The 13,614-nt window shown below is 41.6% G+C and overlaps 1 protein-coding gene across 1 annotated transcript in view; it reads left to right on the top strand.

The window, feature by feature from the left end:
* Positions 1-13,614, top strand: part of TNC (tenascin C) — a gene marked incomplete at its 3' end in the record, with an annotated part of 53,283 nt that overhangs the window by 6,984 nt on the left and 32,685 nt on the right. The window contains exons 3-9 of the mRNA XM_008586430.1: positions 161-406; positions 1,407-1,522; positions 3,159-3,315; positions 6,871-7,140; positions 7,934-8,119; positions 8,371-8,460; positions 10,722-10,985. Coding sequence (XP_008584652.1) covers positions 161-406; positions 1,407-1,522; positions 3,159-3,315; positions 6,871-7,140; positions 7,934-8,119; positions 8,371-8,460; positions 10,722-10,985 — 1,329 coding nt within the window. The remainder of the gene's footprint in view (positions 1-160; positions 407-1,406; positions 1,523-3,158; positions 3,316-6,870; positions 7,141-7,933; positions 8,120-8,370; positions 8,461-10,721; positions 10,986-13,614) is intronic.

Raw genomic sequence — 13,614 nt, 5'->3', positions numbered from 1 at the left:
CTAAAAAAAAAAAAAAAAAAAAAAAAAAAAAAAAAATAAAAAAAAAAGAACTTCAGACCTCTATTGCTGACAGTGGAAAAGAAAGGTCAATCAAAACAAACCTTAAGGGATTTTACAGGGTGCATTACTGACCCCAGATGTCCTTTCTTATTCTTGCTAGTGTCCCCTCCTAAAGACCTCATTGTGACGGAAGTGACGGAAGAGACTGTAAACCTGGCCTGGGACAATGAAATGCGGGTCACGGAGTACCTCATCGTGTACACGCCCACCCATGCAGATGGCCTGGAAATGCAGTTCCGTGTGCCAGGGGACCAGACGTCCACCACCATCCGGGAGCTGGAGCCTGGCGTGGAGTACTTTATCCGCGTGTTTGCCATCCTGGAGAACAAGAGGAGCGTTCCCGTCAGTGCCNTGTTAAAGAAACTCCTTATTTTCTATGAAATCTCCCTCCTTGCTCTACTGTATCCTTTCTGCTATGGAGAACCATTACAGGTAACACTCAACAAGTGTTTACTGTGCACAGGACTTTGTTTTAAAAACTCATACTAATTCATTTAATCCTATGAGATAGAAGCTATTGTTAACCCCCTTTTACGGGTGAGGAAATTGCAACTGAATGGTTGAGCATCTCATCCCAAATCACAGCTAATGAGTGGTGGAGATGGGATTTGAACCCTAGCAGTCCTGGCAGGTTTATGCTGTTAACCACTCTATGACCTTTCTATGGAGCTCACTGTCCATTATTTTTTTAGATGTGGAAACATTAGGATCCAAGTTCCTATAAGAGTCTAGCATCAGTATAATTACCTCTATACCTGAAAAGCAAGTTGTGGNAAGTTCCTATAAGAGTCTAGCATCAGTATAATTACCTCTATACCTGAAAAGCAAGTTGTGGCTAGAAATTGACCCTTTCTGGCTTAGTAATAATAACATTGGCTGCCATTTATTGGACTTGTACTACATGCTAGGAACCAAACCCAGCAGTCTACATGGAGCATATCACTTAGTCCACAATGCATTCCGAAGAAGCAGGAATATTTATTTCCTTCTCCCTGGTAAAGAAACTGAGGCTCAGGGCATTTTATGCAACTTGCCTAAGGTCACAATGTTAGTAATGGTAGGACTTAGATTCTAGCCCAAGTGTATCTGATTCCAAAGCCTGTGCCGGTATTAAGGTTAACCATATGAAATTGCCAATATTTAATCGTATGGTCGGCCCTAATATTAATTTTCATACTGCCTTACAGTAGACAGCATCTGGAAGAACATTTCAATAGACTTCAGCTCTGACTATCAGCCACTGACTTTGGCAGGCATCCATCCTTGGGGTTTAGTGGAATCACGGACGTGTTCCCCATCGCACATCTTCCCTGATCCTTACATCCTATTCATGCTATTTCTTACAGACTTGCCTGCACCTGAAGGCCTAAAATTCAAGTCCATCAAGGAAACATCTGTGGAAGTGGAGTGGGATCCTCTAGACATTGCTTTTGAAACGTGGGAGATTATCTTCCGGAACATGGTAAGGAGAACAAAGGAGCAGATGTATTTGACCTCAGGGATCTGAAAGATGATCAAAGAGTTCTACAGAGTTTTATATCAACTTGGTTTTCTTGGCTTTTGACAGAGGACAAGATTCTAATTAGCACCCTGTCTGTTTACATGTATATTTTAAGTGATGTTGCTTCTCCCCTGATTTTAATGAGCCGACAAGTGTAGCACTTAGGGCTGAGTGCCTATGCAAATAAAAGTTTAATCATCTCTAGGTTCCAACTGCCCCCATAATCTTGCAAATCTCTACTCAGAGGCAAAAAAAGAGAAGAAATGGTCTCTCCCTCAAAATGTCTCCAGGCACATCTCATATTTGAACAACACTTCTCTACAGGCCAGAAAGCACATGTGAGGCAGAGAATGTGGTTTCTGAATTTAATCCCAGGCTCTGCCACCAACTAGCTGTGTGACTGTGTGACAATCACCCTACTTCTCTGATGCTGGCCTCTTAGTCTATTAAAGGAGGGGTTGAGCTTGTGGCTTTAGAATTCCTTCAGCCCTCACATTGTCATTCAACTTGCATGTCAAAGGGTGAGTAGAGAGGTTTAGGAGAGGGAGAAATGAATTTGAGACATATCATCTCTGGATCCTCAGCACCTAATATACTGATCTGATGTATAGTAAGTGCCAAATGAATGGATGAAAGAATGAAAGAGAAATAAATGCAGAATGAATGAATCACATAATTGAAGAAGCTGACCCCTCCTGTAAGGCTTACTAAGGTACCTTTGTCTTTCAGAATAAAGAAGATGAGGGAGAGATCACCAAAAGCCTGAGGAGGCCAGAGACNCTAGACATTGCTTTTGAAACGTGGGAGATTATCTTCCGGAACATGGTAAGGAGAACAAAGGTGCAGGTGTATTTGACCTCAGGGATCTGAAAGATGATCAAAGAGTTCTACAGAGTTTTATATCAACTTGGTTTTCTTGGCTTTTGACAGAGGACAAGACTCTAATTAGCACCCTGTCTGTTTACATGTATATTTTAAGTGATGTTGCTTCTCCCTGATTTTAATGAGCCGACAAGTGTAGCACTTAGGGCTGAGTGCCTATGCAAATAAATGCTTAATCATCTCTAGGTTCCAACTGCCCCCATCATCTTATCTTGCAAATCTCTACTCAGAGGCAAAAAAAGAGAAGAAATGGTCTCTCCCTCAAAATGTCTCCAGGCACATCTCATATTTGAACAAAACTTCTCTACAGGCCAGAAAGCACATGTGAGGCAGAGAACGTGGTTTCTGAATTTAATCCCAGGCTCTGCCACCAACTAGCTGTGTGACTGTGTGACAATCACCCTACTTCTCTGATGCTGGCCTCTTAGTCTATTAAAGGAGGGGTTGAGCTTGTGGCTTTAGAATTCCTTCAGCCCTCACATTGTCATTCAACTTGCATGTCAAAGGGTGAGTAGAGAGGTTTAGGAGAGGGAGAAATGAATTTGAGACATATCATCTCTGGATCCTCAGCACCTAATATACTGATCTGATGTATAGTAAGTGCCAAATGAATGGATGAAAGAATGAAAGAGAAATAAATGCAGAATGAATGAATCACATAATTGAAGAAGCTGACCCCTCCTGTAAGGCTTACTAAGGTACCTTTGTCTTTCAGAATAAAGAAGATGAGGGAGAGATCACCAAAAGCCTGAGGAGGCCAGAGACCTCTTACCGGCAAACTGGTCTAGCTCCCGGGCAAGAGTATGAGATATCTCTGCACATCGTGAAAAACAATACCCGAGGACCTGGCCTTAAGAGAGTGACCACCACCCGTGAGTATCACCTTTAATACCATTGATACAATGATAGAGTTAATTGTACCTCATATCACCTTCTGGTTGATAAAGTGCCCTCTTATATAGCATCTGTATCAATTAGCTTTTGCTACATTGAAAAAAATAAAAGCACAAATGCAGTAGCTTAAAACAACAAATCTTCAGGTTGAAGATTGGGGTTGAGCTCAGCGGAGCAATTAGTCTGTTCTTGACTAGGCTCACTCATGCATCTGTGTGGTCAGGGGATTGGTTGGCCTAGGATGGCCTCAGCCAGCATGGTGCCTTTCTGCTCCACATGGTCTCTCATGCTCCATGTGCTAGCCTGGGCCTATTCACATCACTGTTGAGCAGGCTTAAAACTGGTTCTAGATCACTTCTGTCAAAGGAAATCCCAAGGCCGGTCCAGTATAAGGGGTGGAGAGACAGATTCTTCTCTTGATGAGAGAAGCTTCAAAGTCACATTTCAAAAGGGCATGAATGCAGGAAGATAATTAATTAAGGTCATTGCAAACAGGCTACCACATCATCTAATTTAATATTAGCACCCAGTCCCATAACAGAGATAGGGAAAATATTAGTGTTATTGTATTCGAAGAATAGAAAATAAGCTCAGAGAAGCTAAATCATTTTAACTAACACTACATGGTTAATATCATCAGGACCACAACTTCAAGCCAGGGTTAGTTTTATAAATTTAACCCCCTTACCACTAGCATTGACTAGCCTCTGGTTTATGCAGAATGTTGATTCCATGTCTTCAACAGGAACCTAAATAAAATTTCACTCAATACTAATGATGTCAGAACTTCTTGGGGAAGAATAGAATTTAGCACTACTAGATCATTTGGTGGGAAAAAAGGGGAAAAAATGGAATTCAGAGTTGTTTTACCAGGAAGCAAATTTTTTTTTAAAGAAAGAAAATAACTTTGTATTGCCATTTAGGAAAACCTCTCTTTTTTCCATCATGACATATGTGCCAACTTTTTAATGAATTGACTCTTCTTGGCAGGGGCTTTTGGAAAAGTTAAATCTGTTGACTAATGACAAGAAAGAACATCTTGCATTAAAATATTTGTACATTTTGCCTAGCTCAGAGCCAATTCATAAGATTGTCTCCTTCATGAGCAGGTGTTTTCCATCATTTTGACAACATTTCTCTGTGGTAGGTAGAAGGCAGGTACCAACAGGAAAAATATCTTTAGATCACCAGAAAGGCATAGAAAAGATCAAACAAATGCTTATTTGCTATAGAGAAGACACACCAAAAATACAAAAGATGTTTCTTTCACCTCCTCTTTTCTTTTTAATCTAAATTTGAGGATTGTCTTGCTTTATTTTCTTCTTATTGCAGGACAAACATTCCAACATTCAAAGTTCCATTATCACATAAATATCAACATTGAGTGACAGAAACTTTTTCATTTTGTGCAAATCATGTTTGGCTCCTTCTCTCTGGCATCTATTTAGAAGTATAACTATTTTTGACACGTGAATATTTTTGAGAAGCATTGTCATGTAAAGGGGAAAGAGCATGGGCTTTGGATCCAGACANGATTGTCTCCTTCATGAGCAGGTGTTTTCCATCATTTTGACAACATTTCTCTGTGGTAGGTGAAGGCAGGTACCAACAGGAAAAATATCTTTAGATCACCAGAAAGGCATAGAAAAGATCAAACAAATGCTTATTTGCTGTAGAGAAGACACACCAAAAATACAAAAGATGTTTCTTTCACCTCCTCTTTTCTTTTTAATCTAAATTTGAGGATTGTCTTGCTTTATTTTCTTCTTATTGCAGGACAAACATTCCAACATTCAAAGTTCCATTATCACATAAATATCAACATTGAGTGACAGAAACTTTTTCATTTTGTGCAAATCATGTTTGGGACAGATACTTTTTCATTTTGTGCAAATCATGTTTGGCTCCTTCTCTCTGGCATCTATTTAGAAGTATAACTATTTTTGACACGGGAATATTTTTGAGAAGCATTGTCATGTAAAGGGGAAAGAGCATGGGCTTTGGATCCAGACAATCCTGAGTTTCAATTCCTTTTTTACCATTCGTTGTCACTTTGGAAAAGTCCATTTCTTTAAGATCCAACATCTGAAAAATGGGTTTACAGTATTCTCCTTATGGGGCTGTCATAAGACTTAAGACATAAATGGCACAGCGCTGTGCTTAGCTGTGTTAACCACAGATCGATGTTAGTTTCTGCTGTTCAAGTGTCCCAAATTTAGAAGGATATTAGTGTTCTTGACTGAATCCCAACTTCTTCAATGAAAGTGGTGCTAAGAAAGGTAGTAGGTGTGGTCTGGGTGCTTGCTAGCAGCTGTGAACACAGGACAGACAGCTGACTGTCGATTTGTAGCATTATTTCCATTGTGCATTTTACAGTTTCATTATCTGTGAGCTGAGACTAAGGTAGCGACACCTAGACTTCAAAAAATAGACTCTGGCTTTCTAATGGTCAGCTGTGAATATTCCTTCTTCTCATTCCCTGCATAAGGGCAATTCCTTTTATTTGATATCCCTTACTCAACCAATGCTGAAAACATAAACTTAACTATTAAAAAAGAAGAAAGAAAGAAACATTTACTGAATCCCTATGTGCCTGTCTCTATGCCAGGGATTAAGCAAGACCAAAGACCCACTCCCTGTATGAAGGAATGACTCCATCTACATTGTTTTAAATTCTCAAGAAATCTGTTACAGAACAGTGAGAAAAGCACAACATTAGAATACTCTTTAAGGGCAGTGGCAGCCATGGGAGGGAGTGTGTGTTTACCTGATGGCAGAAGGGTTAAAGAAGCCTTCTTCTTAGGAGGTGACATATAAGTGAGGTTTTTAAGGATGAATACAGATCTTTAGAGGGGGGAGGAGCAATCTCAAAAAAAAAGAAACAAAGGAACATCATGTGCAGAGACTAGGAGGCAACCAACAGCCTGGTGTCAGAGCAGGGAACACCAGAGTGAGGGGCAGGAGGAACGGGACAGCCGGAAAAGCTGTGATGAGGACAAAAAGATAGGCAAGGCTTGAGATGGTCATGACCTCCTTACCTGAGTTCTCTGCATCAGAAATAACTTTCTATACACTGTCAAGACAGTCTACTGCCTCACTTTTCTGCTCAGTAATTCCAGCAGTTATTAACCTTTCAGGAATTTTTGCCTAATTAAAAAAACAGAGAGATTAAGTCAGGTTTTTCAAATGAACCAGCCCCAAAGCCTGTTGCCTTCGAGGACAGTAATAATAATAATAAACAAAAGAAGAATCATTTACCATGTGATTGCTGTGTGCTAGGTGCTGTGCTAGATGCTTTGCAAGCAATATCTTCTTTAATATTTGAAAAAAATAACAAAAAAACCCTAAACGTAGCTATCATTACCCCCACTTATAGCTTATTAAGCAGGAAACTGAGGTTCAGAAAGGTACAATAAAGTCAGTGGTCGGTCTGCATCTGCCTGTACACCCACAGGTCTGCAAAGCCCGCTCTCTGTCCAGCCCCTGGCACTAGCCTTGACCTCTGACACTCCTTTGTCCTTTGCTGGTTGCAGGCTTGGATGCCCCAAGTCAGATCGAGGTGAAAGATGTCACAGACACCACTGCTTTGATCACCTGGTCCAAGCCCCTGGCTGAGATCGATGGCATTGAGCTGTCCTATGGCATCAAAGATGTACCGGGTGACCGCACCACCATCGATCTCACACACGATGAGAACCAGTACTCCATCGGGAACCTGAAGCCAGACACCGAGTACGAGGTGTCCCTCATCTCCCGTAGGGGTGACATGTCAAGCAACCCAGCCAAAGAAACCTTCACTACAGGTAACAAGCATTCTCCTGTTAACAGCTACAGAAAAGGAAGGATTTCCAGACTTTTATCCCACTCCATGTTGGGGTGTTTTCCAGACTCATTTTACATTAGGAGAAATGGAGGGAGGATTTCTAGTCCTATACATTTTACTTTCAAATACATATTGTAGCAATTGATTAACTTATTTTTCAAAGAAAAAAAACGTACTCCAAATAACCTTCCAAAGCATTTTTTCCTTCTTTTATTTTTTGCATACATAAAAAAATGCTGGTCTGATATTCTTAGATGAAAGTTATGGTTAAAATAAAATTCAAATAAATATTTTAATAGTAAAATACAGTATATGGAAAATATGACTGACAAAGAAGCCTCCTAACCTCAAAATTTATGGCATTATTTTATAAGTACCGAAGTATCATTCATTCATTCATTTACATAAATATTTTTTCAGAGCTCAGTATGCATTGTGCACATTATTAGAATACAGTGATGACCACAACAGAACCAGATCTTACACTTTTGAGCTTATTTATGTTTCAACATTGTCCTTGAAGCACAAAGTCTGAGAAAAACACAAATGACTAAAGTGTCACACATATTAATAATGGGGAAAGGTGCCAAATCTGTAGTACTGTATTTGTTTAGATTTGTGCATCAGCTGTGGAGACAGAGGAGTATGTGGACGATTTTGTCATTTCTCTCCATTGTCAGGTGCCTTTTATATCTCAGCTTGACCTGTCAATGACTCCCACTCTCCTGGTGCCTGCTGTTTTCAACACAAATGTTTCTCCTTCTCCCAAATAGGCCTTGATGCTCCCAGGAATCTCCGCCGCGTCTCCCAGACAGACAACAGCATCACCCTGGAATGGAGGAATGGCAAAGCAGCCATTGACAGTTACAGAATTAAGTATGCACCCATCTCGGGAGGTGACCACGCCGAGGTCAACGTCCCAAGGGGCCAACAAGCCACAACCAAAACCACACTCACAGGTGAGCTCTGCATCCCCAGTCTTCAAAGGATGGGCACTTGCTCCTGCATGTCCCATTTTGCAGCCCTCCAGAAAGAGAAATAAGTCCAGTTCCCAGCAATTGCTCTCACTTGGACTGCAGCAAGTTAGTTCATAAAGCATTTGAGACATTGAGAAACCATGGCCTCCAGCGACCAGCTCAGGCCATTTTTGTCATCCTCTGAAAGTCTTCCCAGTTTCAGGCTCAATCTTAACCTGCACATTCTCTCTTAGGTCTGAGGCCAGGAACTGAGTATGGAATTGGAGTTTCTGCTGTGAAGGAGGACAGGGAGAGTGATCCAGCGACCATCAATGCGGCCACAGGTGAGGTGCACCCTGGGTTCCCACCACCACTGAGCTAGTGCTGGGCAGACAAGACAGGGCCAATGAGGCTGAAACCTATTAAAGAAAAAGTACAAGCCCAGAGGAGAAAGGGGCTGTAGGATCATCTAGCCCAGGTGTCTTAATCCGGAAGTAATATAAGCATGGCCCATCTAAATGATGCCAACAGCCTTGTAAAAAAAAAAAAAAAACCCACAAACTTTATTTTTGCAGCTGGCCAGTACAAGATTCCAAACCCTTGACCTTGGTGTTATAATACCATACTCTAACCAACAGACCACAAACCTTTAAAAGTCGGTAACCAATACCATTTTTTAGCAAACTATTGTCTAACCAAAACACATCTGCGGATGTTGTCTTAGACAACACCTAACTTCTATACTTCCCATTAAGTGGATCATAAGTTGCAGGACCATAGTTAAATCCAGGACCTGCTTTTAGCCATTTTATCCTTAGCTATAGCTTCTGGGAGATAATGGTAAGGGGCTACATTATTTGAGACACTGATTCTTTCCTTCAGATTTTTTTTTAAATGAAAAATTTGCACTGCAAAAAAGAAAATGCCTCCCTCTGCCTCTCCACCAGCCTCTGCTCACTTCCCCCCAGATGCTGTGAGAAGGGTGGAGTGTGTAAAGAGGACATGCATCACACTTCATCAAGCTTCCACAGTATACAGGATCCAGGGCCAGGCACATACACATATATCCTTCTTTTGTCTTTTGATTTTGAGACACTTGTAGATTCACATGCGATTGTGAGAAATCATACAGAGAGATCCCCTGTGCCCTTCACCCGGTTTCCCACAAGGGTAATGTATCTGTCTATTTTCTGTTGCTTGTAACAGAACACCTGAAACTGGGTAATTTGTGAGAAAATGAAATTTATTTCTTACAGTTTGAAGGCTGGGGAGTCCAAGGTCCAGGGGGCACATCTGGTGAGGGCCTTCTTCTTGATGGAAACTCTTTACAGAGCCCCATGGCATCCAGGGTAGCTATCACATGGCAAGAATGGCAAGAATATTTTTACGTCTTCTTGTAATGCCACCATTCTATGCTCATGATAACCCATTAATGGATAATCCATTCATGAGGGCCCTGCCTTCAAGATCCAATCTCCTTGTAAAGGTCCAACCTTGTAACACTGCCACATTGGGGATCAATCTTCCACACGAGCTTTGGAGGGGACAAATATTCATCCCCTATCAGGTAATGGCATACTGCATAAATATAGAACAGTATCACAACCAGGAAATTGACATTGACACAATCTACCCACTTTATTCAGATTTCACCAGTGTTGCATACATTTGTGTATGTGTGCGTGTATATTTAGTTCTATGCAATTTTATCATCTTGGGTAGACTTGTGAATCCACCAGATAATCATGATACAGAATAGTTCCATCATAAGGATCTTGCATGTCACCCCTTCTAGCCACAGCCACCTCTCTCCTTCCCCCTCTGCTTAACCCTTGGCAGTCACTAATCTGTTCTTTATCTCTATAATTTTGCCATTTTAAGAATGCTACATAAGTGAAATCTTACATATACTGGTCTATTGGGGCTTCTATAACAAAAATACCTTAGACTGAGTAGCTTAGACACAGAGGAAATTTATTTCTCATAGTTCTGGATGCTGGGAAGTGCAAGATCAAGGCACCAGCAGACTCAGTGTCTAGTGAGGAACTGCTTTCTGGTTTGTAGATAGCTATCTACTTGCTGTGTCCTCACATGGCAGAAGGGATCTTTCTGGGTCTCTTTTTTATAAGGGCAGTAATACCATTCATGGGGCTTCCCAACAATCCCCACATCCAAATGCCATCACATTGGGGATTAGGTTTCAACATATGAATTTTAGGGAGACTCAAGTATTCAGTCCATAGCAATCCAGTATATAACCTTTTGAGACTGTTTTTTTTTTTTTTCTTCAGTATAATTTTCTTAAGATCCATCTAAATTGTTTCTCATATCATTAGTCCATTTCTATTAAATGCTTATAATTGAGTAGCATTTCATGGTATGAATATGCCACTACATTATTTTTAATCTTCCAAAAATTCAATGAGGTGTTATATAACAAGGCTTGATTTACACAGAGGAAGACTGAGACTCAGAGAGGTGAGTCTTTTGCAGCCACCCTCCATGGCAGACCTCGTATTCCTGCCCAGTGTCAGGTGACTTCCAGCCCTAGAAGCAGCCCTGCCTCAAAGCCTGAAGAGTATGCATCTCTCTGTGTTCCTCCCAGACTTGGACGCACCCAAGGACCTTCGGGTTTCTGAAACTACAGAGACCAGCTTGACCCTGCTCTGGAGGACACCATCGGCCAAGTTTGACCGTTACCGCCTCAACTACAGCCTCCCCACGGGCCATTCGGTGGGGTTGCAGCTTCCAAAAAACACCACCTCCTATGTCCTGAGAGGCCTGGAACCAGGACGGGAATACACCATGCTCCTAACAGCCGAGAAGGGCAGGCACAAGAGCAAGCCCGCACGTGCGAAGTCATCCACCGGTGAGTCCACTCTGAGCGCCGTCCAAGCCTCTGTTGATCCTGAGGCTCTGTTGATCCTGAGGTTTGCAGGTCCCCTCAGCCAGGTTGTCCTCCCATAAGAAAGCCAGATGAAAAAACATGCCTTCTCTGCCCATGCAGCCTCTAAATACCACTTCGAAAGAGCTGCTTATTTGTCTTTCCTGAGTGTTAACTTTTCCTCTCGTTGACTGATTCAGCAGTTTCCTCACCAGGCAACAGTGGCTGTTAAACATTTCTTCCTAGGAGAACTTAAAGCATCAGGGTTTGTGTTGCTTTGTTTTTGTTTTTTGTTTTCTTTTTATTAATTACGAGTGTTTCATAGAATCTTTTAAATGGTTTCTTGTTTATTTTTCCTCTTTAGCCTAACAATTAATTTACTTTTCATTTGATTTCTTTTAAATGTTGGTAATAATTTTGGGGGTTTTTTTCCATAAAATGTTTTTATTCCAGGTCCTTTGCTTTCCTCTAAGGCCACCCCTAAGAAGTTGCACATGGTCCTTTGAGGCTTCTCCTGGGCCCTTCTCATTTTCTATTTTCTCTTAGTCATTAAGAAGTAAAACCAGTTTTTCCATGACTACAGCTTAATCCAGGCCTCCGTTGTCCCTTCTAGCCCATTTGTCATGCTCACTGAACCTGTGGCCACATTTTCTTCCTATATGAAAAAAATACCCATTCAGTATTGGCCACCAAATATTCAAGATGTATAGGTGAAAAATGTTGCTTCTTCAGGGATTGGCAAGTAACAGTCTTTACTTTTGATTTAATTAGTAAGCATGCATTGATCACCTACTACATACATTGTACTGCACTGGTGCTTGAGGAGAAGTGGGTCACATGGCCAGTTTGGCAAGTAACAGTCTTTACTTTTGATTTAATTAGTAAGCATGCATCGATCACCTACTACATACATTGTACTGCACTGGTGCTTGAGGAGAAGTGGGTCACATGGCCAGCATTGTTATATTGATTCATGTGCTCCTGCTCCCAGTCCTTAGAGAAGACTAGACATTCAGCATGTTAGACAAAACTCATCAAGGAAAAGGAGAGATCAGGGGAATCAGGAGCAGCTAGCAACAGTGTTACCGCAGAGATATTACCCCAGATAGAATTTGATGAGCAGAAAAGGGGTTATAACAATGGACATATTAGGAAATGCCTTGGAGAAGCTTTGTCAAAAAGCTTCACATGCATATAACAGAACTTTCAAATAATAGTCACTGAAGTAAGATAGAAGTTGGCTTCCTCTTTCGTAAAATAAATCTGGAACTGGGTGGTTCAGAGATGCCACAGTAGTTCCAGATTGTCAGGGATCCAGGCTTCTTCTATCTCTGTGTTCTACCATTCTTAGTCCTTGGCTTCCATCATCAGGATCATCTCAATGTCACTACACAGCTGCTGCAATACAGTTATCACATTTGTGTTCAAGGCAGCATGAGGGGGGAAGAATCAAAACTTCAAAAAAGGAGTACCCCTAGATGAGTGTTTTTGGAGGCTTCACCAACAACTGCTCACATTTCATTGGTCACTCTTAGCTTGAAGTAGGCTGGGAAAGGTAATCTCCTGGCTGAACATGCTGCTGTCCACATCAAATCATGTGGGTTTGGGGGAGGTTGGTGTTTTATTTTGTTTTTGTAACCATAAGAAAGAAATTTAGTAAACAAAGAGAAGTCCCTGCCAGAGAGTCTGAACTGAGTCCAGGTGGTCAACTCTGCATGGACGGTTTCCCATCCAGCTACAAGATGATTGTCACAGATGCTCTGACAGGGTAGTTTAGTCACAGGTGGGGGAGGGGGCAGAATCACATCAAGAAGAAAAAAAATCTATAGTAGAGATCTGAATATTTCAGCTTTCAAACATGAGCTTGTGATAAGGTGTCAAGGGACAGAGAAAGAGAACAAAACCAAAATTATAAGAATGTAACTTGCCTGTTCTGGAGGGACATGTGGAAGCTACAGGAGCACGGAGGCAGGTATCTAACTACAGACCTGAGCAAAGGGAATAAAGAGTATCAGAGAAGATTTTTTGAAAGAGGTGATGCTTGGCTGAGTCCTGAAAAAGGAAAAGGATTTGGGCAGGTGGAGATGGAGTACTGACACCTTCAGCAGGGGAAACAGAAGCTGAAAAGCTCAGAAACTTCCTGTTAGTGACAGGCAAGCTGCAGAGTCCTGCTGTGTGACAGAACAGGAGAACAGCAGGGTGGGAGGCTGGAGATGTCATCGTGAACAATCTGCAAAGGGCCATGAATACATGCTAAGGGGCTTGGATTTCATTCTTGTTAGTTGCACAGAGTCACTAACATGTGTAAAGGCAGCCAAGGCTTTTTGTTTCAATTATCTTATCTCTGCAAGATGAGATTGAAGCCACTGAATCTGCCCTTAGGGGTGGTCATCAGGCTTGGATTTGGCCATCCCCCTGCTGTGGGAGAATCACTTTCTCCCATAAATGAACACTCTGAGCGAGTTCCTCAGCAAGCCGGCACTTGGTAATCGCCATCTACAAGGTGGTGGAAATCTAAAGATTTAAAGTTGGCACCGCCAGAAATTCCTCCAGGCCAGCTGCTCAACCCACCATGAGTACAGAAATGAGATTTCAAAATTCTGATTTCCCAGGC

The sequence above is a fragment of the Galeopterus variegatus genome, unplaced genomic scaffold, assembly GCF_000696425.1.
Source record: "Galeopterus variegatus unplaced genomic scaffold, G_variegatus-3.0.2 Scaffold3982, whole genome shotgun sequence".
In the NCBI taxonomy this organism is placed as follows: Eukaryota; Metazoa; Chordata; class Mammalia; order Dermoptera; family Cynocephalidae; genus Galeopterus; species Galeopterus variegatus.
Note: the sequence above shows the minus strand (reverse complement) of the source record. Positions and strands in the feature narration are given on the sequence as shown.